Source organism: Dipodomys merriami, unplaced genomic scaffold (assembly GCF_024711535.1).
Source record: "Dipodomys merriami isolate MVZ:Mamm:240054 unplaced genomic scaffold, mDipMer1.0.p SCAF_33, whole genome shotgun sequence".
In the NCBI taxonomy this organism is placed as follows: Eukaryota; Metazoa; Chordata; class Mammalia; order Rodentia; family Heteromyidae; genus Dipodomys; species Dipodomys merriami.
In genome coordinates, this window is record NW_027204826.1 from 15,747,896 (window position 1) to 15,773,977 (window position 26,082).

Genomic DNA, 26,082 nt, shown 5'->3' on the forward strand with positions numbered 1-26,082 from the left:
TCGCCTCCCCCTTCTGCCTGTGATACTTGAAGGAAAGATCAAGACTAGGTCTGAGAGAACAGGCAGAGCCCACTGCTAGGAACTTACTCCTTTACCATCACAGCAAGTGACCTGGGGGACTGGCTTCAGAAGGTAGGCCTGAGGAGTTTGGTGGAAGCTACATCCAGGGGTAGGGAGAATACTGGAAGAAGGGCCCAACAGTTATCACCCGAGATGTGTGTGTGTGTGTGTGTGTGTGTGTGTGTGTGTGTGTGTGCATGCATGTGTGCATCTTTTAGTAACAGATGTGTGAAATGTAAAGGCTGCTTGTCCAAATGGCTTAGAGTTACAGAACTCCTTTCTTTCTAACCCTGATTATATCTGTCCTTGACCACCTAGCCTTGCATACCACGTCGCTTATTTCTATCTCCATGAAACCAGGAGTTCGACCGGTCTGAAGTCCAGGCTGTCTCCCAATGTGGCCTCGGCCTCACATTTATCTCCTGTCTGTGTTCGTGGTCAACAGGAGGGGCAATCACAGAGGGCTGGGCTGCCTGCAGTGCGGCCATTCATGGTGAAGGGACAATTTCACCAATAAAAGAACCGGAGTGTCCAGCCTGGAAATGAAGGACACATTTGAAATCCAGGTCACACCTTCAGCCCTGCTGGTCTTATGAATCTATGGCTTTTTTTTTTTTGTAGTTACTAAGGAAACCAGGGGTAATGGAAGAGGCAGCTCATCTGAAAAGCTGGGCACAGAGGGGGCCTTGTACATACTCGGGAGCCCATCAGATGGAGCCTGGCTGAGACTCCAGCATGCTCGGTGATTGATTCTGCCCCCAGCATGAAAGCATTAGAGTCCATTTGATGGTCAATAAGCGGAGAGGCCGGGAGTCCATCCAGGCCCCCCACACCCCCACTTCTCTCTCTTCTCTGCTGCATATTAGGGTTTTCAGATCAGCCAGGCTGGGTTGGCTCCGTTTTAACTTCTCTACCAGGTGCATGTCAGGGCAGGAGATGGGCAAACTCAATTCTAGATGGGACCATTCTCCAAAGGTGCGTACGTCTCCAAAGTCACCGTCTCCTGACGCACACAGACAGGGGGTAAAGCTTGTAAGAGTGACACTGAGGATAATACAACAGGTCCCGTGCCTTGGCGTCTTATTGCTCTGTCTTTGGTGAGTAGAAGTTGCAGGACATGAGAAACTTTCCTTTGGGATCCTAATCCACGCCTAGGTCAACTGGCTGTATCTTCTCATCAAGTCATGACTTTATGCCGATGGAGTTTATTCAGAACATACCATGATGGGAGAATGTGGGTGGCACACACCCGTAATCCTACATATTCAGGAGGCTGAAAGCTGAGAATCGTGGTTTGATTCCAGTCCAGTTAGACAATCCCAGGAGACCCTTATCTCCCATTAACCTGCAAAAAGCCGATGTGGCGTATGACAACTGGTAGAGTACTTGCCTTGAGCTAGAAAGCCAACAAGAGCCAGAGGCCCTGAGTTCAAACCCCAATCCCAACCAACCGAACAAACAAATCACATTATGATACTAATAGCTTATGATATAAACACACTTAAAGTTGATATAACTGGCAAGACGCCAGTGTACACAGGATTTTCTCTGCCATTCATCTTTCTATTTTCATAAAATTAACTCCACTTCAGCCACAGCACCACTTCCAGTTTTTTTTATTGTGATTAATTGGAGAGAAGGGTCTCATGGACTTTCCTGCCTGGGCTGGCTTCGAACCGCCATCCTCGGATCTCAGCATCCTGAGTAGCTGGGATGTCAGGCTGGCTCTGTGGGTGCTCAGGTACATTTTTATTGCTGAACATTTCCTGGTAACTCGAGAGTCTCTTACCCCATGATGCACTTGGCATTTTCCAAGGAGGTCTTCTGTGCTTTTTGTTTTTTTCCCCCTAGATCTGCCTCCCCTAGTGTACCTGGGTACCACGCAACAGTTAATTCGAGGGTTAGCGCTTAATCAGAGGCTGTTGGTTTGGGATGACTGCAATAAAGCAAGACATGCAGCAGTGTTCGGTTTCTTCTGACAGATAAAAGTTACGTTGAAGCCGGGTGCGGGTGGCTCACGCCTGTCATCCTAGCTACTCAGGAGCCTGAGATCTGAGAATCATAGTTTGAAGCTGGGGCAGAAAAGTCCATGAGACTCTTATCTCTGATTAACTACCAAAAAAAGCCGGGAGTGGAGCTGTGTGTGGTTCAAGTGGTCGAGGATGATCCCTGAGCACAAAAGCTCAGGGACAGCACCGAGGCCCTGAGTTCAAGACCAGAACTGGGGGTGGGAGAGTGGGGGGACAGAATGGAGTGGAAATCATGTTGCTACTATAAGCTATTAACGGCGCCATAGCATTGGGTCTAAAACTGTACCTACCTTAATTAAAAATGTTTTATTGGTAAAGATGCTAGTGATTATCTGTGCTGTTGGGAAACAGCTACCGCTCCAATGCTAGTAAAACCAACGCATTCACTTAGAAGCACAATAAAGGGCAGCGTGATAAATTGAGATTTGCCTCAATTTAAGTGTCTAGCAGGTTTTCCTATTTATTAGACTAAATCCCCAGTATTTTTTTTTTTGATTCTTCATTCCAGTATCATTCTGGAACTTTCTTGGCATGCACTCTTCTGACCGGGAATTAATTAGCCAAGTCTGAAAATTCAGTTCTCGGTGTTTTGATTTCCTATGCTCCTGTAGAGTAATAAGAGGAGAATTGATACTGCACAGTGCTAAACTTTGTCTTCCCAGAATTCAGTGTATTTCTTCATTGGTTCAAATATTCCTTGTTATTTCTTAATAAAATCCTAGGATGTATCATCGAACTCTTGCATATTTATTACTAATTCGATTCTCAGATATTTTATAGTCAGATTGCTATTGTGAATGGAATTTTTATTATGCTTAGTAATTTATTTTGCTGGTTTATAGGAATAAATTGATTTTTGTATATTTAATTTGTAACCCTGTCTACTTACTCGACTCCTGACTTCTGTCTAATACATTTTGTGTTGTCATTGGCCCCTTTGCTTTGTTTCAGTGCATAATCAGTCTTCACGTAATGATAATGCGATTCCTTCCTCTCTGATGTGTGGAATTCATTTTTCTTATTGAGTTATCTGGGACTTGCCACATAAATACTCGTGGTAAGACTGGGCCCAGTGAGGGCTCTGTTACAGTCACGTAGGATTGTATTACTTTGTGTTGAGACAAGATCTCACCATGTAGCCTGAGCTGGCCTTGAACTCATGGCCCTCTCCCTTCAGCCTCCTGAGTTATTGAGATTATAAGCATGGACTCCCAGCTTCAACTATGATTTACTACGCAGGCATGCTTACCTCTCGAGCCATGCTCCCATTTATTCTTTAGTTCTTTTTCATGTAGGGTCCAGCCTCAGACCGCGATCCTCCTATCTACACCTCCCATGTAGCTGGGCTTCCAAGAGTATACCATTATTCCCCACATATTCATCAAGAGAGGGTCTCAATCACATTTTTTTTTCCTCTGGATGTCTTCAAATCGTGATTAGCCTCTGACTCACACCTGGTTCCCAAATTCTGCACGTCTTAGCTCACAGGATACACAGTAGAGAGATCAAGTCTTAAGCCTTACTTAGTTTGGTTATTGCTGGGAATCCTGGAGGCCACATCTTATTAATAATTGTGATTTCATCTGTTTGGTGAATCTGCTCCACCAATAGACTCGAGTATTTTTCAGGATCCAGGCAAACCCTCGAACTCCTCTCTCACCAAGACAACCACATTATCAGGTCTGAAGTTCAAAGCAGTGAGGGAGGGGGGGCATCTACCACTTCTCCTTAATCTACCCCACCATTCTTGTTACATATTATTCTCATCCTTTGAGTCTGTTTTCCCTTTGGGATATTGGAAAAGGTTTTGAAGCCGTTTGCAGTGGGATGCAGTTTTCTTCCCTGCACCGGGCAGTCTGTTGGCCTTCTCTGTTTTGCCTTGTGAGTTAAATTTTTGATGGCACTATCTCTTTCTTTTTTATGTTTGATGATGTTGTTGTCTTTTTCTCCTTGCGCTGCTTTCTGAGAATATAAACAAGAAATCTACCAGTTGTCCCCCCCCCCCCCATTTTTAGTAGTAAGTCTATTGCATTAAAGGAAATGGTGTGGGAAATAATGAATGACAGGTATGCAAACATGTCCCCCCTCCAGGGTCAGGTACTAGGAGGAGAGGGGAGGTAAATGGAGGAAGAGGAGGGTGAATGTGGTCAAAATACGTTCATGCACGCGAGTGAACATGCAGTAACGAGGCTTGTTGACGTTGGGTGGGGAGGGGTGTGACGGCAGAGAGTCGGGGGCTGAGCACCTTCCACGTGCTTCTGTGGACATGTTACAGCGAAAGCCCCTCGGGCCACCATTGGTGCTAATAACGTGCAGCTTGGTGTGAAGTTTTACAGCGCTGCTTTTTTTTTTTTTTTGGTCCGGTTGTGGGGCCTGAACTCTGGGCCTGAGCACTGTCCCTCAGCTCTTCAGCTCAAGGCTAGTGCTCTACCACTTGAGCCACAGCGCCACTTCCGGCTTTTTTCTTTTTGCTTATGTGGTGCTGAGGAATCGAACCCAGTGCCTCAGGCATGCAAGGCAAGCGCTCTACCACTGAGCCAACTTCCCAGCCCCAGCGCTGCTTTTTTTAACTGCAATACTTCTTCATAGGCTAATACGTGCCCCCTCTTCATCTATTTACAGCGGGTGTCTAATGATGCCTCATTGTTGATTTTTGTTTTGTTTTGATTTTGTCAGTCATGGGGCTTGAACTCTGGACCCGCCACTGTCTCTGAGCTGTTCAGCTCAAGGCTAGCGCTCTACCACGTGAGTCACAGTTCCACTTCCGGCTTTCTGGTAATTCATTGGAGATAAGAGTCTCATGGACTTTCCTGTCCAGGCTGACTTTGAACCGTGATTCTCAGATCTCAGCCTCCTGAGTCGCTAGGATGACAGGTGTGAGCCATTGGCTCACCGGGCTGATGCCTAGTTTTGTCAAATAAAATAAAAGATAGGCCTTGTCAGAGATGGCTGCTTGTCTTTGGGGGTTTTTCCCTCCACAGAACTTGAGGTTTTGTGAGAAAGCCGGGAATAGGGGAAGCTTGGGGATTAATTGGAGGCTGCCGATAGCCAGAGCCAGAGCCAGCAGCCGTTGGAAGGAAGTACAGCCACAGCCCACAAAGGGGCAAAGTAAGGGTGCGCAACTGCCTTCACCAGGATTTTTGAGTAGCACAGCAGAAATTTTCCTTCCCACTTCCTAAACATGCCCTTCCTTCGGTAGTGTCGTCATTTACCTACAACTGAGAAGACTCAAACCTGATTTTTAGTCAACAGTGGCTCTCTATTGATTGTAGCCTCTGTACCTACATAAGGAAGCCACAAGTTCCATCTGGGTGAAGAGTATCCAAACCACGCTTCAAAAACGTTTCTTCAAAGTTACAAAACAAACCCATACATTTAGATTTTTTTAAAAAATTATGAAGCAATTGAATGAACAGCGCTATCTTCTTACTACTGATTAGAAAAATGAAGTTGATGAATGAATATCCCAGACAGTGAAGGATGAAGAACTAATTAGGCAGAGTAAGAGAGAGTAACTATGTTTACGACTGGTTTGGTGCCAGTGTCTTGGAGCGGTGAGTTAATGAGCGATTCAACCAGGTTGGAGAGTGAATTTTAAAAATGGGCCAAGGATATGCAAAAAATCACACAGAATTGATTAGGCTGAAGGAAAGAAATAGAAAATACAAATATAAAGGTGGGAGGTTCAGAGTGAAAAGAGATCACAGAGCTTAATAATAGCTTTTTTCTGTTAAAAAATTCTGGTTAGAGAAGAGCATGGGAGAAAGGCAATAATCAGAATTGATGACACTTTCCTAGAATTGTTCTAAGAAGCTAATGATCACGTCAGTAAATTTAAGCATGAAGAGAAAAAGAAGTCTGAATTTTCTTCCAAATACTAAAGGAGATCTTACAAATAGATGGGGATACTGCCTTCCACTTACTGGAATTACTGTAGCTTTCTAAAAGTTTTTTTTTTTTTCCTGGCAGTAGCAATCTCAAAGATTTTTGGTCTGGTGGTGTTCTCTTGGTACAATTTTTAGAGCTTTCTCTCCTTTGAATGCTTGTATTTTATTTTTAAAGTTGTTGCTAGCACTCTCTGTCCCTCTCCAAATGTTTAGGAAGCCCCCTCTCTCTCCTTCCTCCCTGTTATCTTTTCACCATAAGTTGCATCATTTCATGATTTATATCTCTGCTTTATTTCATCATTAAGTCACGAGCCTTTTCCATATTGCCGAATGGTTGTTCTAATTATCATTTTAATGGTTTCACGGTTTCATTACGGCCTATTCAACTTACTCCATTGTAATTTTCTTAGTCATTTCTCCTTTATTAGACCTTTAGGGTTTGATTTCCTCCAAATTTTGATTATTACCTATAACACTGGCATCATTTGCATTTTTAATGCATATCACTCTACTTCCTATTTTCAATCATTTCGTTAGGAATGGTTCCCTGAAGTGGTGTTACCATGTCAAATGTTATTGAGTAGTTCCCCAGAAGGCACAAAGCAATTTATATTCCCACTGTAGACATTTTGATATCTCCCAGCTTTTGACATAAAGGGAAGTTGGTGCTACCTATTATAAATTGGAGCGTGTGTTTACTGATTTGCTGGGGGTAGAAGGAACTTTCGTTTAGATGATGGCATTGAACACATCCCCACCTGTGTTTGTTTTGCCACTCATTTCTCCTTGGGCTCACAAAAGATCAGTTCCAGCTACTTAAATCCACCTTCACCAGACTCCATGATTTTCTTGCTCATAGGTAACAAATACCCTTTTGGCAAGGGGGTTAGACCTTTATCAAAAAGGAGTTATCTTTGTTTAAAAACGGGTGGTGTCCTGTGAATTTGTGTGTACCGGTATCATGTACAGCAAAGGAACTGTATTTTCTAGCAGAGCTGGAACACAGAATATGGATGTGACAGCCATTATTGTCTCTGCTGATGTTCATTTCCAGCCTTCTCTTCTCCATGCCTTCCTCTGTTAAAGAGGTTGAGCAAGCTGAACTGTGGAGTGATCAGATTTACCAGAAAGCTGGAGCTCCCATTGTTACATTATTCTGGCCAGTAAAACGTTACAGAAAAGCCACAGGTGTGGCCTTTCTGCCTTTCTCTCTCTCCTCTTTTTTGAGTGGTGACATGACCTTTCAGTTGTGAGAAGGAAACCAGGAGAATGGTGGTAAATGGGGCCTTGATTTTACATTGCTGAAATAATTCCACAAAACTACCGCCTTCAAAATGTATTATGCGTAAATGCTTATTCACTTAAATCTCTGTCATCTGACTTGGTCATGTGTGGGACAGGGTCTCTGATGAACACCTTTGAGCTGTACTAGAAGAGAATTGGATCTTTTATTTAGTACTCATTAACTAGCATAAATCCCACTTTATTTATAAAGTTGCTATTGTGAACGCATGAAAAATGACCAAATTAGAGGTCAAAATTAACATTTGCCTGCTGTTTTGACATACACAGAGACAGGGTTGAGTTTTCTGGAATAAACATATATAACAAAGAATACATAACACATATTATGAGCATTATATTTATAACTTATGTTATATAATATACAATATACATACTATATAAAATTATATATGGAATAGATAATATATTCTATATGTAATACTATATATGTAATATATGGTACATATAATTATACATATAACATATCTAATATATAGTATATCTATATATAATATAAATCTATACATAATATATAAGTTATATATATGATTATGTATATGATATATGTATTACATATAATATATTGTATATTATAATATAGAATAACATATTGTATGTCTAAGATGTGATATGTACAATACGTGTAACTTAAATACATACATAATGTATAACATATTGCATATTATTTTACATATATACCACATATAATATATTACATATAATGTGATGTATTCTGCTCACGATATTTGGCAATGGGAGAACAGAATTTTGAGGGCAATGAAAGGTTTTCTGCTCAAAGAACTCAAATTCCATTCGGCAAATAAGATACGCATCTTGGAACCCATCACTTGTGACTTCCTTATTCCCCCGTGACTCATTCACTGCTCGGGCAGGGACGATGGGAATATAACACAGAAGAAGGAAAAGATGTTCCCTGACTTTGGCCCAGGGGTTGTACTTCTACTGTAGGCATTGCACCAGAGAAGAGATCTTTTGTATAAACAAATACTTTCTTTTTTTTTTTTTTTTTGTCGGTCGTGGGGCTTGAACTCTGGGCCTGGGCGTTGTCCCTTAGCTCTTCAGCTCAAGGCGAGCGCTCTACCACTTGAGCTACAGCGCCACTTCCGGTTTTCTGGTGGTTTTATTGGAGATAGGAGTCTCACGGTCTCTCCTGCCCGGGCTGGCTTTGAACCGCGATCCTCAGATCTCAGCCTCCTGAGTAGCTAGGATTACAGGCGTGAGCCACCAGCGCCCGGCTTAAACAAATATTTTCTTTCTTTCTTTCTTTCTTTCTTTCTTTCTTTCTTTCTTTCTTTCTTTCTTTCTTTCTTTCTTTCTTTCTTTCTTTCTTTCTTTCTATCATTCTGTCACTCATGGGGCTTGAACTCTGGGCCTGGGCGCTGTCCCTCAGCTCTTCAGCTCAAGGCGAGCGCTCTACCACTTGAGCCACAGCACCACTTCCGGTTTTCTGAGTGGTTTATTGGAAATAAGAGTCTCACAGACTTTCCTGCCCAAGCTGGCTTTGAACCGTGATCCTCAGATCTCAGCCTCCTGAGTAACTAGGATGACAGGCGTGAGCCACTGGCGCCCGGCTCATGTTTTCTTTCTTATTTATTAAAAAAAATTAAATCATCTTCAAGCAGTTGTACAAAGGAGCTGTCATTTAACGAAGCAGTTTATGAGTACACTATGTCTTGGTCAAGGTCACCCCTTTCAGCTTGCTGACCCCTCCGGCCCTGCCCCGCCCTGCCCTGCCCCTTCTCTCCATGTCGGATGAACACTGGATTGTTTGACTGCATTCTCTCCTTCTTCCAAGACCATAGAGGAGTAAGAGAAATGAATGGAAAGAGGGGCAAAATAAAGTAAAAGGAGTTGCTCACATCCCACAGATGATAAAGCACACAAGTGCCCCTGGAGGTTTTTCTCGACTGGTGTTTTATGACACTGAACACCGCCTGCAATAAGCGGACCGACTTGAGGGATATGAAGCTATTTTTACATTGTAAAGATGCCATCCCTTTCGCTGACCTGCAGCCCATCCATTGGGCACGCGGTATGCGCTTGATTTCTCCTGGGAGCTGTCCTGTTCTGGGCTCTGCTGTGCCCTGGGTTTCCAGTGTGTTACAAGGCCTGGGTGCTACCCCATCGTGCGCGACAGACCCTCTGCCCACATCCTCCCTGGCCGGCCGCCTCCTGCCCCAGCGCCTCCCCTGCCTCCTCACCAAGCCAACCAACCCTCGGTGTAGCCGGAGGGCTGGGGGAGAAGAAGGAGACCTCGGAGCTCGAACACGTGGGAAGAAGAGACTCTGGGATTTTTTTTCCTCTCGCTTTAAAAAGCCATCTTTTCTATTGACTTAGGAAGAAAACAATTTGCTCAACAGCTGTCTTTCCCCCTGCGCCGCGGCTGTTTGTACAGGCAGCCTCTTCCCTCCACTCCACTCTGAAGTAACGTCTCCTTTCTGTAGGAAACAGGTGTCAAAACATGCAGGGGAAAAAAAAATCCAATTTTCGAGCAGCTGAGATAAGTCAGAGGACTTTCTGCGTTTACCTAGAGAGGCTCAGGACTTGCCCACTTGGCAGTTCTGTTTCTCCTTGGGCTGTTTTGGGACCCATCGTTAAAAATGCTGACTGCCCCGTTCCTGTCCTGTGTGTCCTCTCCAGTATATCACTATTCTTTGCATGTGACAGCCTCTGTGTTTTAAAATGGTATACGTGTATGGGATAACCTGTGGTGTGTTTACGCATATGTTCAATGTGTCACGCTCAAAATAAGCTAACCGAGTCCATCATATCAAATACTTATTTCTTCATGGTAGGAAGAGTCAAATCCTTAATTTTATTTTAAAAGGATAGCAAATTGTGATGACCTATATTACTAAATTGTGTAACATAATATTGTTGTAGAAAATACTACAATTGGGCATCAGTGGCTCATGCCTATAATCCTAGCTACTCTGGAGACTGAGATCTAGGGGACAAAGGTTTCAAGTCAGCCCAAGCAGAAAAGTCCATGAGAATCCATCTCCAAAATAGCCAGCAAATAGCATCTCAGGATGTATATTTCAAGAGTTAGAACACCAGCCTAGCAAGCAGTCTGAGCATGCCTAGCAGTGACTTCCAACCTTCAGTATCCACAATAAAACAGCAGCAGCGGCAGCAACAACAATAATAATTCATTATCAATTACTTTTTATTTAGGCAAAATACAATTTAAAAACACAACCTCTGATCTTGTCTGAATCCTGTCACATTAAGCATGTTTATGAGGAAGAGATAAAAAAGAATGTTTTAAAGATATGCCTCGAATGCTGGGCGCTGGTGGCTCTCGCGGCTCATCCTAGCTACACAGGAGGCTGGGATCTGAGGATCACAGTTTGAAATCTGACCGGGCAGGAAAGTCCATGAGACTCTTTGCTCCAATGAACTGCCCCAAACAAGCCAGAAGTGGAGCTGTGGGTCAAGTGGTAGAGCGCTAAACCTTGAGCAATAAAGCTCAGGGGCAGTGCCCAGGCCCTGAGTTCAAACCCCAGGACAAAGATAGACAGACAGACAGACAGATAGGGAAGGAAAGGAGCGTGGCGGCTTAGTGTGCCATGACAGGAGGTGTCCTGGTCTTGCTTCCATCCCTGCTCATTCATCTTGCTAGGTGCCCTGGCCTGCGCAGACTGAGGGCCACCCATCCACAAAGTATGTGACCGTGACTGGCGAGTCCCCTTAGGTCTCAGTGGTTGCCATAGGCAGGTGTCTGCAAGTGCTGCCTCCCAGTGGGAAATCACCCCCTGCCCCTCCCCTCGGTTCCCATCACGTAGTCACCGTGGGCTTTGTTGCCTGGCAGGGTCTGCAGTTTGGAACCAGCGAACTCCAGGAGATGGGAGCCATGTTCTGCTTGGGCCTCCTCATCTTGGAACTCAAATCCGTCAGCTGCAGTCATCAGCTCCTGGCCCGGGCCGCCGCGCTGCTGAACGGCGGGGAGGACGCACTGGACCAGCACCTTCAGAGGTAAGACGCTCTTGGGGAACGCCAGGGCCTTGGACCCCTCGGGATCCGCACGCGAGGACGACCGTCAGAAGCAGACGGTCCCACTGCGCTCCGTGGAACGCCGGCCGCAGGACGGGCCTGGCAAACCCCACGTACTCACGAATACCTACGACTAGCACCCCTGGCTCAGGATAAAGACGATGCCCCTGGGTAACACACGCACACCTCTGCAGGCACATACCTGCTGGATGTAGGTCGGCACGCACAGCACTATCGTCTCTGCGCCACGACTGGACTTAAAAAGCAAAAGCCAGCTGACATGTTTCAGCGGTTCTCTCCCCTTCTCCATGTTGAGGGGGTGCCCTCTTCCCCGGCCCACCCCCCCATGTACATAGTTAACCTTCAACCCTGAGAGCCGGACTCAGGAGGCAGGGAAAGAGTGGACAGCAGAGACCTGGGGAAGATGAAGGGCCATCCTACATCTAACTCATTTTTTTTTCCTATTGCTTTTTTTTTTTCCTCCTGCTAACGTTAGTCTACTGTTCAGATAACTTCCTCCCAACGTGCCAGCCAAACCTAGAAAGATCTGGCAGCCTACACAGAGACCGCTCTGGAAGGTTCCAGAGTCTCAGAGACTTAATTACCTAAATGCTGTAATTACTGTGCTCCGCACACACCAGACCAGAGATCAGACTACATACAGACCCCTTTCCCCCTTTGAGGCTGCTCCTGGGTCTTTGTATCTGGCCCTGGATCCTTTCCCCGCCCTCAGGACCCACCAAGGCTTGCTTTGTTTGACCTCATCTGTGGGGGTGGGGACGGGGGCGTTCGACCTTGCCCCCGACAGGAAGCTGCTCCACCTGCCGGCATGTATAATTCCAACATGTCCTTTCATCTTGTCCTCAGCTATGCTATCTCGGGTTGCCGTCACAGCTGAGTTTTCTCTCTCTTCCTTTTTCCTCCTCTTCTCTCCTCGGGTGCCCACTGGCATTGCTTGCTTCCTTGGAATTGATTGCTCCCGTCTGTTTGATCTAGTGCAGTGAGGTTTAGTTGCCTGTAAACTGGAACAAGAGGCAGCCTATCAAAGACATGTCTTTTCTAATTCAAGTCTCAAGAACTTGGTGTCAGACTTCCAGTACGGATGCTTCCATGTGAGTTATCATTTAAAAAAAGATAGCTTTGCCTGCTCTACCCTGCACCCTAGGCAGCGGCTGCTCGTTGGTTAGGTGTGGGATTCTGAGGCGAGAGGTGATTCCAGAGCCTCTTCCTTCTCTTAGGTTGATTCTACAACTTACAAGTAGGATACAGAGCGTGGGAGGGGTCTGGTGGAGGGCAGCAGGAGAGAAAATATGCGTTCTCACCCAGACGTGCGTTATTATATTCTTTCCCACTGTGAAGCAGCGGATCCAAAGAGACTTTGGTTCCTGTTCAAAGATATTTCCCCCTCCCCATTGATACATGATAGGACGTTAAAATAAAATGTGCCCTCCCCTCAAGATGTCTTGACTCGAAAGTAGTCCGGCTAATAAATCGATACTCTTTAAAGGATGATAGATTTTGGGAAATTAATAAATGTGTTGGTTTGGGACCAGTGGCAGGTATTACCTGGGTACTGATTGATTTGTTCTGATGCATAGAATTAAGTCAATAATGAATAAGATCAAATCGTAGGGATTTACTTAGCAACAGGGTTCTTATTATATATACCAAAGGGTTGACTAGTATTTGTCAACTCAGCCCTGTACGTTTTAAAGGGGTCTTTGCTGTCACCCCCTCCTCTTTCCTTTTCCCAGATTCCACAGGGCTTCTGCTGCCCTTCAGAAAGATTCGTTTCTTCATTTCCCAAAAAAGAGTTGATGGGTGAAATGGCCTCTTTTTCAAAGGTCTGCTTGAGAGGAAGTCAAGGATGTGATATTTGAGTCTCCAGACTCAAATGCCTGTCTGTGAGAAAGCACTGGCCCCTGGGAATGACTCAGAGCTACAAAACAAGAGCCAAGGGGCTGGGGAGGGAGGGAGGAAAAGAAAGTGAGAGGGAAGAGAGAAGGAGGGAAGAAGGAAGAGATGGGAGGCAGGAGAGAGGCAGGGAGGGAAGGAAGGTCCTGCACAGAAGCAGTCAGTCATGATACTCAAACTAGGAGATTCTTACGGGACTAGAATTAATACTACAAACTTTGGATTCTTCTTATTTGTAAGATCCTGCGCGTCTATGATTCTACTGCAGAAGGAGGAGGTGGCTTTTATGTTTTAATTAGACTTTTTTTTTTTACCCAAACACCCAGGCCTAGAATATCCTGTGCCTCTTAGGAAAGACAAAAACCTAGCAGGGTAAAGAAATGTGGACAGGAAATAATCCCAGCACAGTTGACATGCCAGGACCGGCGCTCAGATCGGAGGAGCAACCTCGGTTCTGCTTCAAGGCCTTCCTGTGGACAGCAGTCACTGAGTCTCTGGGGGAAGTCGTTTGTTTATGCTTAGATTTCTCTGTTTTGAATGAAGTGTCTACATTTGCCTGCAGCTCTCTCACCCCGAGTTCTTCCTCAAGGCTGTAGGCCTGCATCCTCACAGCCCAGCCTGGGTAGAAGGATTGTGACCTTGAATTCAAGATACACAAGGCAAAGCAGTTGAGAATTCAGCTAAGTGGCGCACAGCTTCTATCTGCTAGCACAAACATTGCATCTTTTTTTTTCTCTTGATCATCGTGGAAAGATAACGGGGCAGAGTGTAACAGTTCGTAGTCGACAGAAGGAGTTACAAATGAATAATAAGGAGACAGAAAATGAGAGAAGAAGGAAAATGAGTTATGTTTAGAATGGGCTGTTCCAGACTTGAGGGAAATAGCATGGCCAGGAGGGATATCAGAGGCAGAATCTAGAACAAACTGAGCCTTTATGGCGGGGGGGGGGGGGGGGGGGGGGGGAGGGGGAGAGGTTTTCAATGTTCTTAATGGGAGTCTTGATTTGTATTGTTGTTGTTTCTGGAGAACAGACATGGGGCCATATTAGTTCCTCCAGGCTGATAGCTCAGAACTAAAGTAGGCTTGCCTCAGGACAAAAGGAAACCTTCAGCTGTGTGATAGCTCGTCTCAGCCTTGGCCATTCTATCCATGGTGTGAGACGAGCCTATTAGAAAATGGAGACAATGTGGCCTAAGCTAAGATTGCATCAGAACCGCAGGGCAATGGAAACCCAGTTAGCGCCAGTAATGTGTGTGACGGCTTGGCTTCCATCACTTCCTTATGTGGTGTTGAGTGAGAAATGCTCCCCGCTCCTGCTTTGCCCATGAGCCACGAAAACAAATACACTACAGCGTTGTCATCATGGTCATAGGACGTCAAGGGACCTGGATGGGTGAGGAAGATTTCCCGTGCATCACCACAAACACAGCCTTAGAAAGTCGCTGTTGCTAGCATCTTCATTCTTAACTGCTTTTATATAGATGAGTAAAACCACGACGTAACTTGTTACACGTTGCCTCGATAGGATTGAGTAGTAATTTGAACCAGACCAGTGGACTCATCTATCTCCTTCCCCCTGCCACAGCACATTACCAAGTATCCTAAACTTCTATCTGTTCAACCGTTCCTCATATGAAGTGTGAAAATTAAGCCGTGGAAAATGATCCATGCAGCGTTCTTTGCCACATAGCTGACTGCTTTAAATCCAGAGATCCACTTTAGTACAATCTCCTCAACGATCAGGAAGCGAGCATGCAGATGAATTCTTGCATCCCAGCTTTTCCATCCGCAGAGTACTCCAGGCTCCAAGTCAAGCCAGTGGGCTGAACTTAATTGCTGCCCACGTCCATGTATTAATCATTTCGGGATAACCGGGGGAAATCTCAAATTCCTTTGATCTGGTCGTCTCCTTCTAAGCAAAGGACCTACCCCATACCAGCCGGGAGGAGCTTTGCCTGGGGAAAGCCTGGTCCGACTTTTGCAAAGGGAGAGTTGAATGGGCTCCTTGTGGTTGGGGGTGGTGTGCAAATGTCCCTCATCATGTGGGGACACAGACCCCTGAGAACTAGGTACACCGGCTGCGTAAGAAGGAGTCAGCTGATTGCTTGGATACTAATGGCTGCTGTCTACTGACTACTGAGCATATGCTGAAAAGAAAAGTTTAATAGTCACACACGGGTTTCTCAGTCCCCTCAGATAATGTGAAAGGAAGATATTTGCTGTTCCCCCATGTGACAGAGATGAAACTGAGGCATAAAGGATATATATATATATATCCATATATGTATATATATGTACATGTATGTATATATGATCTATCTATGTCTACACACACATAGTAAGGGAAATGCTGGACTCTCACCCACAGCAGCAGAACCTAGAACCAGAGCGCTCCACCGCTTGGGCCCATTTGTACGGTAGATGTGGTTTTCTAAAATCGTACGATCTCTTGTGGTCGACTGGTCCGTACCTGTTAGCAGCCCGTTTCTGGTTTTTCTTTATGAATTCTAAGTGTCAGTGCTGCACAAAGCGGGGTTAGAGTCTTGCTAAGTCACGGGAAAGGACGTTCTATTCAGTGACTGTCAGTACCCAAAGTGGGCCGTTCCCAAGAGCCAGCCCACAGGCAGGACAGGCTGCAGGGACTGCTGGAGAGTTTCTGGAAGATTCTCCCACTTCCTCTGTCTCCTACGGTCATGAGTAGCAGACTAATCTGGAAGCGGTTAAGACCGTCCTTGGTATTCTGTTACCCCCCCTACCTGCCACAAATGCCCCCCACAATCCCACCAGGAATTAGGGTGGCCTCTCTTCTGCCTCCACCCCTGACAGAATCTAACTTGAAATTCAGGGAGCAGAAAGAAAGGAGCCAATTATTACAGATACTGTCCTATAGAATACTTTAGTCACAGCAATTTTAAGAAAAAAAAAATCATCTCTTGCACATAGCAACATCCATGGCCTCGAAACAGAAGTGTGAGCCTTAGAAGGGCAAAGCTGAGGCTGAGTTTGTTCCCCAAGTTTTCACGAGTCGTGTGGCTCATCCTTACATCTGCACGTATCTTGCATTCCACACACACACACACACACACAAATAATCGTTAGAATAATTCTGCACAGTTTTCAGGTATTCCTGTTTCTATTTATGGTGTCTGACTGAGGGTTCTGGGGACGGAAACTCCGACAATGAAAAGAAAGTCAGAAACTAGTGGGGCAGGCAGGTCGGTACAGTTCTTTCTCGGGATGTATAAACCATTTCCCAGCCGAGTTTCTCTTACGTTCCATAGCAGAGTTCTTACTAGCTCCATGGGTAGCAGTGTCCCTATCTTCCCTTAAGCTTCTAGCATTTTTTGTCGGCATAAATGAGAATAGGGCCAGGAATACCAGATTTCTCAAAGAAGCTGGAATATATCGAAGCCCTCGCTACAGAAATGAAAAGCATAGCTAGTTGAATTCTATGCACAAATGCAGCTAAAGGAAAGACTTCCTTGATACTGTAGGTGACGGTTGCACCAACAAGATCTTCCCTGACTCCTGCGATTCCATTGGTCTTTACTGCCTAAAGAATAGCATTCAGCTAGCAGTATAATGCGAGAGCCTGAGTTCAATCCCTGCATGTCAATACAAGAGATAATATTTAAATGGAGCAGGAAGAGGAAGAAGAGGAGGAAAGGAGAGAGAAAGAGATGAAGAGGAAGGAGGCCTAAGGGGGAAAGGAAAAAAAAAAAGGAGGGAGAAGAAGGAATAGAAGAAACGTAACCAAAAGGAATAGAGGTCAAAGGGAGAAATTAAGTTTTCTTAAGCTTAGCCCACGTTTTCAAACTAGCCCATTAAAATGCCGTTCCGAAGCAGTATGCAAACGCAGGTCTCTTAACGCCTAGTCAAGATCTTTGAGGAGAGGTGTTTGCAGACTGGGCTTGGGCAAATACTGTTTCTTGCCCAACACCGAGGAAAGAGATGTGCTCCCGCAGACATGGGTGGATGGGTGTGGCGCTAGCATGGTGGACACCTGTAAGGAATTGGGAAGAAAGACTTAGTAACTGCTTTTGAAGAGGGAGCCACCTCCCAGAAGCCCCCAGGAGTCCCCCGTGAGATAAAACAAGCCTGGTTTGATTACTGCTCCCGTGAGGTGCAACTCACGTATACTCAACTGCACATATTTAGCATATGAGTTTGGGGATCTCTCCCTCCCTCCCTCCCTCTCCTCTCCCACAGAAAATCAGAATTGTGATTACTCCCATCTAGCATTCTTCTCCCACCCTCCCCAGCTGTCTTCAAGACTTTCGTAGTCCATTCCTTCCACAGCTTTCTCTCCCCATCCACTCATCAGCTGCCCTTCCATCCTTCGAGAGAAATCCACACATGAAAAATTCTACCTGCCCGGCGTCCTGCAGATCACTCCTCTGTCTCCAGTGTCTTTTTTCACGGAGCGAGACGATACTGAGATTTGTCCCCGCTTCTCACATGACCGTACTTCCCTGCGAGGCTGACGGCCAGGCGGAAGAATCGTGGAAGAGATTGTCCACTGGGCGTCCACTGTAGTTCCGTTCCTCTGTCAGCTGGACATGGGTCAGTCCCGACCATTTTTTATTTTATGATACCGGCTGTGTTCCTTCCTCCCGGCCCTCATTCCTGACCCACAGACTCAGAGCTGGCTCCTCTCCGACATTCTAGCCCCGGCTTGCATGTCCCCATCTCAGCTCAAATCTCACCCTCTCAGCAAGACCTTCCTCCACCACCTTGCCTAAAGTGGAATTCCTCTCCTCTACCCTACTACTGTAACGTCTGTAATTTCATCCTGTCCATCTCCTCCATCCGGCTAGAACATATGATTCATTAGAGAAAGCAATTTACTGGCCTTGTTTAATAAGATGCAATCCCTGCTTCCAAGAACAGTGCCTGATGAATAGGAGGTAGTCAGTCAGCAAAATACATAAACCTTCACCAAGCTTCTCCTTGTGTGTTTAAGGGATATATATATATATATACACACACACACACACACATAAACACACACACATACATATATGTGATTACTCCCAGAATTGTGATTACTCCCATCTAGCATATACATACATACATATATATGGGGTGAAAATAGTACAATTTAGTGCCATTGTGTTTACTTGGAGGAATAGTATCAAAGTATACTGATGAGTGAATATCTATAAAACCTGGACAGGGGCTGGAAAGGTGGCTCAGTGGTCAAATGCTTACCTTGCATGTACAAGGCCCTGGATTCCATTCCTCAATACCACATAAACAGAAAAAGCCAGAAGTGGAACCATGGCTCAACTGGTAGAGCACTAGCCTTGAGCTCAAGGGCTAACACAGCGCCCAGGCCCAGAATTCAGGTGCCATGACCAACAATAAATAAAAATAAAACCTAGATAGAGATTTATACCTACAGATCTACTGTAAATCCCATTCAATGATGTGTTTCAGCAAAATGTGCTTGAGTGTGTTTGTATATATATAAATGTGCATATATGAGTATGTATATTTAAATGCTTAGCTGTAACTATAGAAACAATGCTTATTGTTTTCCCATGTAAAGTAACACAACAACACATAATGAGGAGACCGTGTATATGCCGGAATGTATTTACAGAGCGAATTGACAGAGGACACCAGAAGGATGAAGCTGGACAGGGAGAAATGGCAGAGCCCAGGGCAGGTGCACGCCACCTTAGAGACGTACACAGAGGCTTACACTTGGCATGAGTTCAGTAAAGCCTGGGACGTGAGACTCCTCTCAGAGTTCTCAGACCATGCAGATGCTTTCGGTGGAAACGAATCCTACAATAGGATAGGCAAGGACTTCCTTCTGCTTTGCACAAAATATCACATATTGTAATTCATCTCTGTGGTCCAAAAATATAAATGAAACCAGGGGATTGCTGCACACCTAAGGGTAAGAAAATTAAACTGTAGCGAACAGTGCTTCCTGACTTCAGGCCCATGTAATTTGGGGAAAGAGTTTGCAGGATAGTCGGGAGAGTGTGTGTTACTCCTGGCGTAATTCCACACTCAGGCTCTGTACCAATGGTAAAGGATACATGTAAACGCGTCATAAATCATCATCTAGCATATGAGCCATTTATTTTCCCCTCACTTGGAATGAGTAGCCCATTCAGTTTTGAACAAAGGTAGAATCCTGAGTCCTTTGCAGATGTGACGGAGCCCCCACAGGGGTGGTTTTTTAAAGAGTGGGAAGGACTTAAGATCGGATTGAAAACGGATCTTACCCCCATTCATGTGACAAAGAGAAGACTAGTTTGTGGTAGGGTACTGGAAGTTCATAGTTGATTATTTAAGTGCTGGCTAACTGAGGTCTTAGCCAACACACACACACACACACACACACACACAAACACACACACACACACACACACACACACTTACACGCTTTTTGTTAATTTCCCTTCAGTTGGATGAGCTGGTCTGTGTAGATGTTGCCTAGGAGGGTGCTGTCCATTGCCTGGGTGCTGAATTGGGGCTTCCTGGGCAGGAACCTCAATACAATCAAACTGTGGGCAATAAGATAACTCCGTCTATTCCTTTCGGAGTTCCACTTTTTTTTAAAGCTGAATTGTTACTAAAGCATTAGGTATTGCTGCATCTTTTGTATAGACATCTATTTCAAAAACTGTAACAGACACAAACCTAGTAATCCGTATTAAGTAGTCGCTTGTGAATGTTTTTATTTTTTTTTGTTCTGGATAATTTTCTCTATTAACAAGAAAGAAGACAAAGGAAGAACGGGGGTAGGAAAATGAACACTGGGGTTGAGGTGCACAAGCCACGCACAAAGCTAATTCCAGAATATTCTTGCTGTCTCTCAGTAGACTGCAGGGGGCACCAGTGGGCTTGGATGAGCCGCAGGCTCCCATTTCCCTTCCTTGCTATCTTCTCAACATGTGTTTTTGTTTTTTTGTTTTTTGTTTTGAAATCTCCCAACTTGTGATGATTATTCTTCGGTGCCGAATTAGTGCATCATTTTAACACAAGTGCCATATTCTGTAAAAATAAAACGATACTTTGTTTTTCTGCACTGGCCAGTGACTGGGTGGAGAAAATTGGACTGGAGAAAGGGGGCCGGTGTGTGAGTGTCGTTCGGCAGATTACAGGAAAGCCTTGTCAAAGTGCTCCCAGATGGCTGGAACCAGGAGGAAATCGAGGCGGGTCTCAGACGGTGTAAAAATCCATTGTTGTGAGATCTATGGGGGGAAATACAACCACGGACACCAAGTTCCTCGGCAGGGTCACTGGTGGTGGCCGCTGACCGTGTTCAGCCAGTTGGCTCTTTTCCTTTCCCTGAGGCCATTGCAGAAAGTATTAAGGAACATTATTGCTAATCCATAACAAATGGCGAGTTAACTCTGAACCTATTCATCTTTTCTACACAGGGGCCACAGAATTGTATATGTGCAGAATCTAGCTCAGTCTTCTTCTTGTTGTTGTTGTTGTTGTTTTGTTCTGTTTTTGTCATTGTTGGTGTCCCCATGTCACATGAGTGGATCGTGATAAGAAAGTTGTCACTTGAGAGCAGAAGCATCCTTACTGCTGGTTATCTCCTTCTGGCTTCCGAGGGGTGTGGGCTGGGTTATCCCCTCACAGCCAAGGTGGGACCCGTCTACCTGGCCTCCCTGCGGTTCCAGGCTTGCTCTTCAGTCAGTTTACAACCTGGCATAAGGCAAAGGCCCAGTCAGGCAGCTGAGGAGACTTTAAGGAGCGGGCTCTTCACAAAGATAAGACTGAGGGCCAGGAAGGTGCTGGTTGGAGGATAATATCACCCTAAGATCACAGGGAGAGCTGAGAAGAACAGGGAGCCATGCATCTGCATTGTAACTCTTGGTAACTTCCGGTCTCCTGCGCATGCCACAGTGTTGTTGAACCCAGCCAGTCATTTTGGGGAAAGAACTATTCTAGATGAAAGCCAAGACAGGGCAGGTATTTGCTGCTGCCTTTTGGCTCCGTGGCACTGGCGACAGAGGAAGAGAAGGAAAGAAAATGAGGAGACAACGGGACAGGGAAGGAAAAATGAAGACTCCCTGTCATAGTGCAGGACACACCCCCTAAATAATTAGTGGCCACGTTTGTGGTTTTAATTTGTAAATCAATAAGGACCGTGAAGTCTAAATAAGTCTACCAAAGTTCAGAGTGGCGAAACAGTGTACCCAATTCTGGCGAGATTCAGTCGGACCTCAAGTTCCTTTCTCTGTGACTTTGACCAGCATGACCCATGAACTACAGGCTGCTCACCACGCCCCATCCCTGACAGGATTCCCAGAAATGACCCAGAGACAGAAAATAATAGACCCTTCGGCCATGTCTCCCCCTTATTAGTGTGTAGGGCCGGTTGTCATTTTCAGCACCAAGATAAGCGGGACCAACAGAGGGGAACCATCAGAACTGCTCAGGGAAGGGAACGCGGGCCCACTGCGGTGACCCACACCCTCCCTCGACTGCTGAAGCCCGAGCCAGGAAGCCTCAAGAAGGCAGTTGCACACGGAGCCTGATGCTCTGGGCAGGCCCCCGAGAGCCGCTCTGGGAAGCTCCCGTCACTGATACAATGGATCTGGAAGTATATTGTGAAGGTTGCAGGCCGGTCCCTGCTGAAACATCACAGATTTCTTTAATAAGTTCATTTTTTTTCCATCTGTAATTTAGACTCCTTGTGGACTTCTCTTAATAAGGTGAGACAGAAGCTCAGTGGTTTTTTTTTTTTTTTAAAGATCTTACTAGAGGACTCTACAACTTTCTTTTAAAATAATGAAGTTTGGAAGGTCAAAGAACTGAAGCATAAAAAGCAGGAAGATAACTATATTATCATCCTCAAGTGACGTAGCCTTCACACTGTGGGTTTTTTTTTTTAATTTTGAAATGTGTCTTTAAATGATTTCAGTCTTAAAAAAACTATACAGAAATCCATATACCTGCAGGACAGCTCTTCAGATGTTAATAATTGGTGACATTTATGCTTTCTGACACAGTCACACACACACACACACACACACACACACACACACACACACACATACACACACACACACAATGTTCTGATTCATCTATGAATAAATGACAGGTAAATGTGTCTTTGCTCCCTTCCAGATCAGTGACTAGTATAAACACTGATATTCTTGTATTTAAGTACAGTATAATTATTTTTTTAAAAATCAGTGGTAATACTGTAAAAAATAGTATTGAAACCTTATTCAAGGTTCCAGTTGTTCCAGAAAAGTGTCCTTTATGGAAAAGGGAAAAAAGAAATCTTGGGTGTTAGCATCCAGTCAAAATAACATTCATTTAGTTGTCAAAGCTCTCGCTTTTCCTTTAATCAAAAAGTTCAAGTAAGTTCTTTGATCATGGCCTTTATTATTTTTTTAAAAAAAGATGTTAGAGAATGCCTAGCATTTTTAGTTTTCCTATGATTAAAGTTAGGTTGTACACTTAAGGCAGGAGTCCATGGTAATAGTGTTCTGAGTTCCTAGGTATTTTCCATCAAGAGGTACATGATATTTATTTGTACCACTATGGGTGATGTTAGCTTTGATTTCTTGTTTCAAATAGTGCCAAAGAGCAGTAGAGAAAGCAACTGAGGGGGTATATGTGATTAAAGCACATTCTATACATATCTTGAAATATGACAATGTAAACCCTTTGTGGAATTAATATGTACTAATACAGACAAAAAGAGTAGTGTCTAACCAATGTCAGATACTAAAAAATATATATATTTTCCCTTTGAAATAAAAAAAATCTATATGTTCTGTTTTCACCAAACATTCACCTAGCAGTATTTCTATTTTTTCTGGTGGTACTGGGGTTTGAACTCGGGGCCTCATATTTGTTAGGCAGGTGCTATACCACTTGAGCCACCCCATGCCCACTTTTTGGATTGGTTATTTTCAAGATAGGGTTTCACTTCATAGCCGAGCTAGCCTGGGCTGTGTTGCACTCATCTATTGCGTTTTACATACCCGTCTTCATGTGGGTCGAGATGAAGTCATGGGACTTCAAGTCATGGGGGGAGCTGGCAGGACTTGAACCATGATCCCTTGATTTCGGCCTCCCAAGTAGGTAGCTAGGATTGTAGCCTTGGGCCACTGTGCCCAACTTCTCTTTCTAGTTTCAGCCTCCACGATTTTCTTTTTGCCTGAAACAAATGTTATTGGGATAAAGTCCACGTGGTTATTTTTTAGTTCTCTCTTTCCTCCATGTTGATGAGTTGGAGGTCCATTGTAAGAAAGCAATTTTGTTATTCTGATTCTCTTTAATCGTGCACTTATTTATTTACAATGGCTGTGAGCTCCTGCCTGGTCATTTTCTTCCTTTGGTTACAATCTATCACGATCCGTATTCATCCTGATGCTTAAGTTTCTCTCCGTTTGGAGAAATTCATTCATAGGACTGCCATGTCCCATTCATTCTTTGAGGAAGTTTGTGTTTTCTGGCAAGGCAGTATGTTCTCGGTTCATCTTTTGTACTTTCCACTGATCCAGCTCTAGTATCACTCATTTTTTTTCCCCAGTCCATATTTAGAACCCATGATCTATGTGTCAGGCATGCTGGTGACCTGCTTCATTTGGTCGATTTATCCATCAAATGGTCCTGTGTATGCAGCCATCTTTTGAAAAGAGAAACACTAACATTGTCATGCTTGAAGATATCAGAACCTGCAGTGTTCAGCCAGTCAAAACACAAAGACACTGGAAGGATGCAGGCAGGGACTTTGGTTCTATGCGCCCCGCCCTGCGCACCCCATCCCAATGTTTCTCCATCTTGTTCTCCAGAAAACTCTATACATCCCTAAGAAACCTGATATCTTTGACATTCAGTTTCAGGTTTCGGCTTACGGTGACTTATCCAAGTCAACGCATTCATGTTTGCATTGCTACCTCTCTGGTCTGCCAAGAGGCAGGAAGGATAGTGGCAAGCTCAGGGCGGGCCAGGCCTGGGATCTGAGTGTTCTCTCTGGCCCAGCCAAGGGAACGCAGGCCTGGAAGAGCCGCTCCTCCTTCCCTGCCCCCCCACCCCCCAGCTCATTCCCCAGATGAATTCCAGGTGCACATTACAGCTTAACTTGGTTAAGTGTCAGCCTCACCTCATTTGCATTCCATTACCCACAATGCTTTTTAATTTTGTGCATGCTTTGGAAAGCAAATGATGACATTTTGCTGGGAACATTTTAGCCTGTTTGCTCTTTACCAAGTAAAGAAGTGGAGTCATTATCCTTGAGTCAGGGGAAAGAGAAGATATATTTTTCACATTTGACGCTTTTAGAGTCTTTGGGGTCTGTATATGTGTGTGTGTGTGTGTGTGTGTGTGTGTGTGCGTGTGCACTCACATTCAAGTACACATGCTGTCAGTGTGTGTGTTTGGAATGTTGTATTGCAGAGAAGAGATGGTAAAAGAAATATCTGGGCTAGGAGCTGGTTGCTCACACCTGTAAATGCTAGCTTCTCAGGAGGCTGAGATCTGAGGATCATGGTTTGAAGCCTTCTAGAAGCCAGACCAGGCAGGAATATCCAGGAGATTCTTACCTCCAATAAACTACTCAGAAAAAGCCAGAAGCGGAGTTGTGGCTCAAAGGGGTAGGGCACTAGCTTTGAATAAAAGAAGCTCAGGGACAGTGCCCAGGCCCTGAGTTCAAGCCCCAGGACTAGGAAAAAAAAAAAAAAAAAGGAAGAAGAAAGAGTGTTTCCGGCTGTGTTTTATGACTGGAGTGTAGAATTGTCAACAGTTCTGAAAATCTTCCAGAAGTGAGTGGAAGAATCTACAGTGCTGTTTAAAATGTACTAAGTGGAACTGTGCTCAGACCTACGTAATGTCAGATGTTTGGGTAAACCAATGTTAATTACGCTGTCAAACAGCAGGTCAGGGGTTTAGACTTGCATTGTTTTTGAATGGTTTGAAAAAGTAATATCAAGATAACAGGTGATGAGAGCCAGAGTCCTAAAATACAAAGCTGCTCTCTACCTTCTCCCCTCCCCTCCCCTCTCCTCCTTTCCCCTCCTCTCCTCTCCCTCCCCTCCTTTCCCCTTCTCTCCTCTCCCACCTCTCCCCATCTCCTCTCTTCCCTCCCTTCCCATCAAACACTGTTATATCCATATTTCCAATCATGAATGTAGTATTCTGGAAAACTGACTCTCCTACAAGTGTTAAAGACAGATGAGCAGGCCGGTATTCAATCAGAAACTGGGTTTGGCTGTGGGTCCGACTGTCCTGAGCAGAGCAGGAGGGTAAGAGCTCCCCCTCCCAGACCCTCTCCCTTGGCTTTTATCTCTGGCTCTCGTGGGGACGCACGGCGTGACTTCGGGTGAGCGGTGGACGTGTCTGAGTTTCTGAAAACGCACCCACAGTGGGATAGCCACAGCGCATGGTCCTTGCGCTGGTCTCAGTGTTAAAGGGAAACAAATGTTCCTAAAGAGCCCCGAGCAGCGCCACGGTCGGCATCCCTGGCGGACACTGTTGTGTTTTCTCGGTTGTTGAATGGGCATGATAAGCATTTCCAAACTCATTGAGTCATAGTGGAAATCCAATTAGATCGTCCATGCAAAGAGCTTCCCGTCGGCTGGCTGAGTTATGTTTATCATCAGGGGTTGGAATTACATGGCCCCGCCACATAGTTGATCCCTACGATGAGCATCTCAGAGCTTTAAATTATTCTATTCCAAGTCATATGTGGCTTAATTTATACCCGTAATGTGCTGGGGGTTGAGGACAGCAAGTGTCAGGCCTGGGGATGTACACGTATCTTCAGAAGCGTTCATCCGATGGCAGTGTTCACGAAACACATCAGGGTGTCCCTGGTAATTGGAAACTAATGTTAAGAAGAGAAAAGTCAGGGGCTGGGAAGGTAGTTCAGTGGTAGAGTGCTTGCCTCCCATGC

At 44.9% G+C, this 26,082-nt stretch overlaps 1 protein-coding gene across 1 annotated transcript in view; it reads left to right on the plus strand.

Moving 5' to 3' along the window:
- Positions 1-26,082, plus strand: part of Agbl1 (AGBL carboxypeptidase 1) — a 384,335-nt gene that overhangs the window by 273,133 nt on the left and 85,120 nt on the right. The window contains exon 22 of the mRNA XM_070042743.1: positions 11,097-11,260. Within this exon, the coding sequence (XP_069898844.1) occupies positions 11,097-11,260 (164 nt within the window). The remainder of the gene's footprint in view (positions 1-11,096; positions 11,261-26,082) is intronic.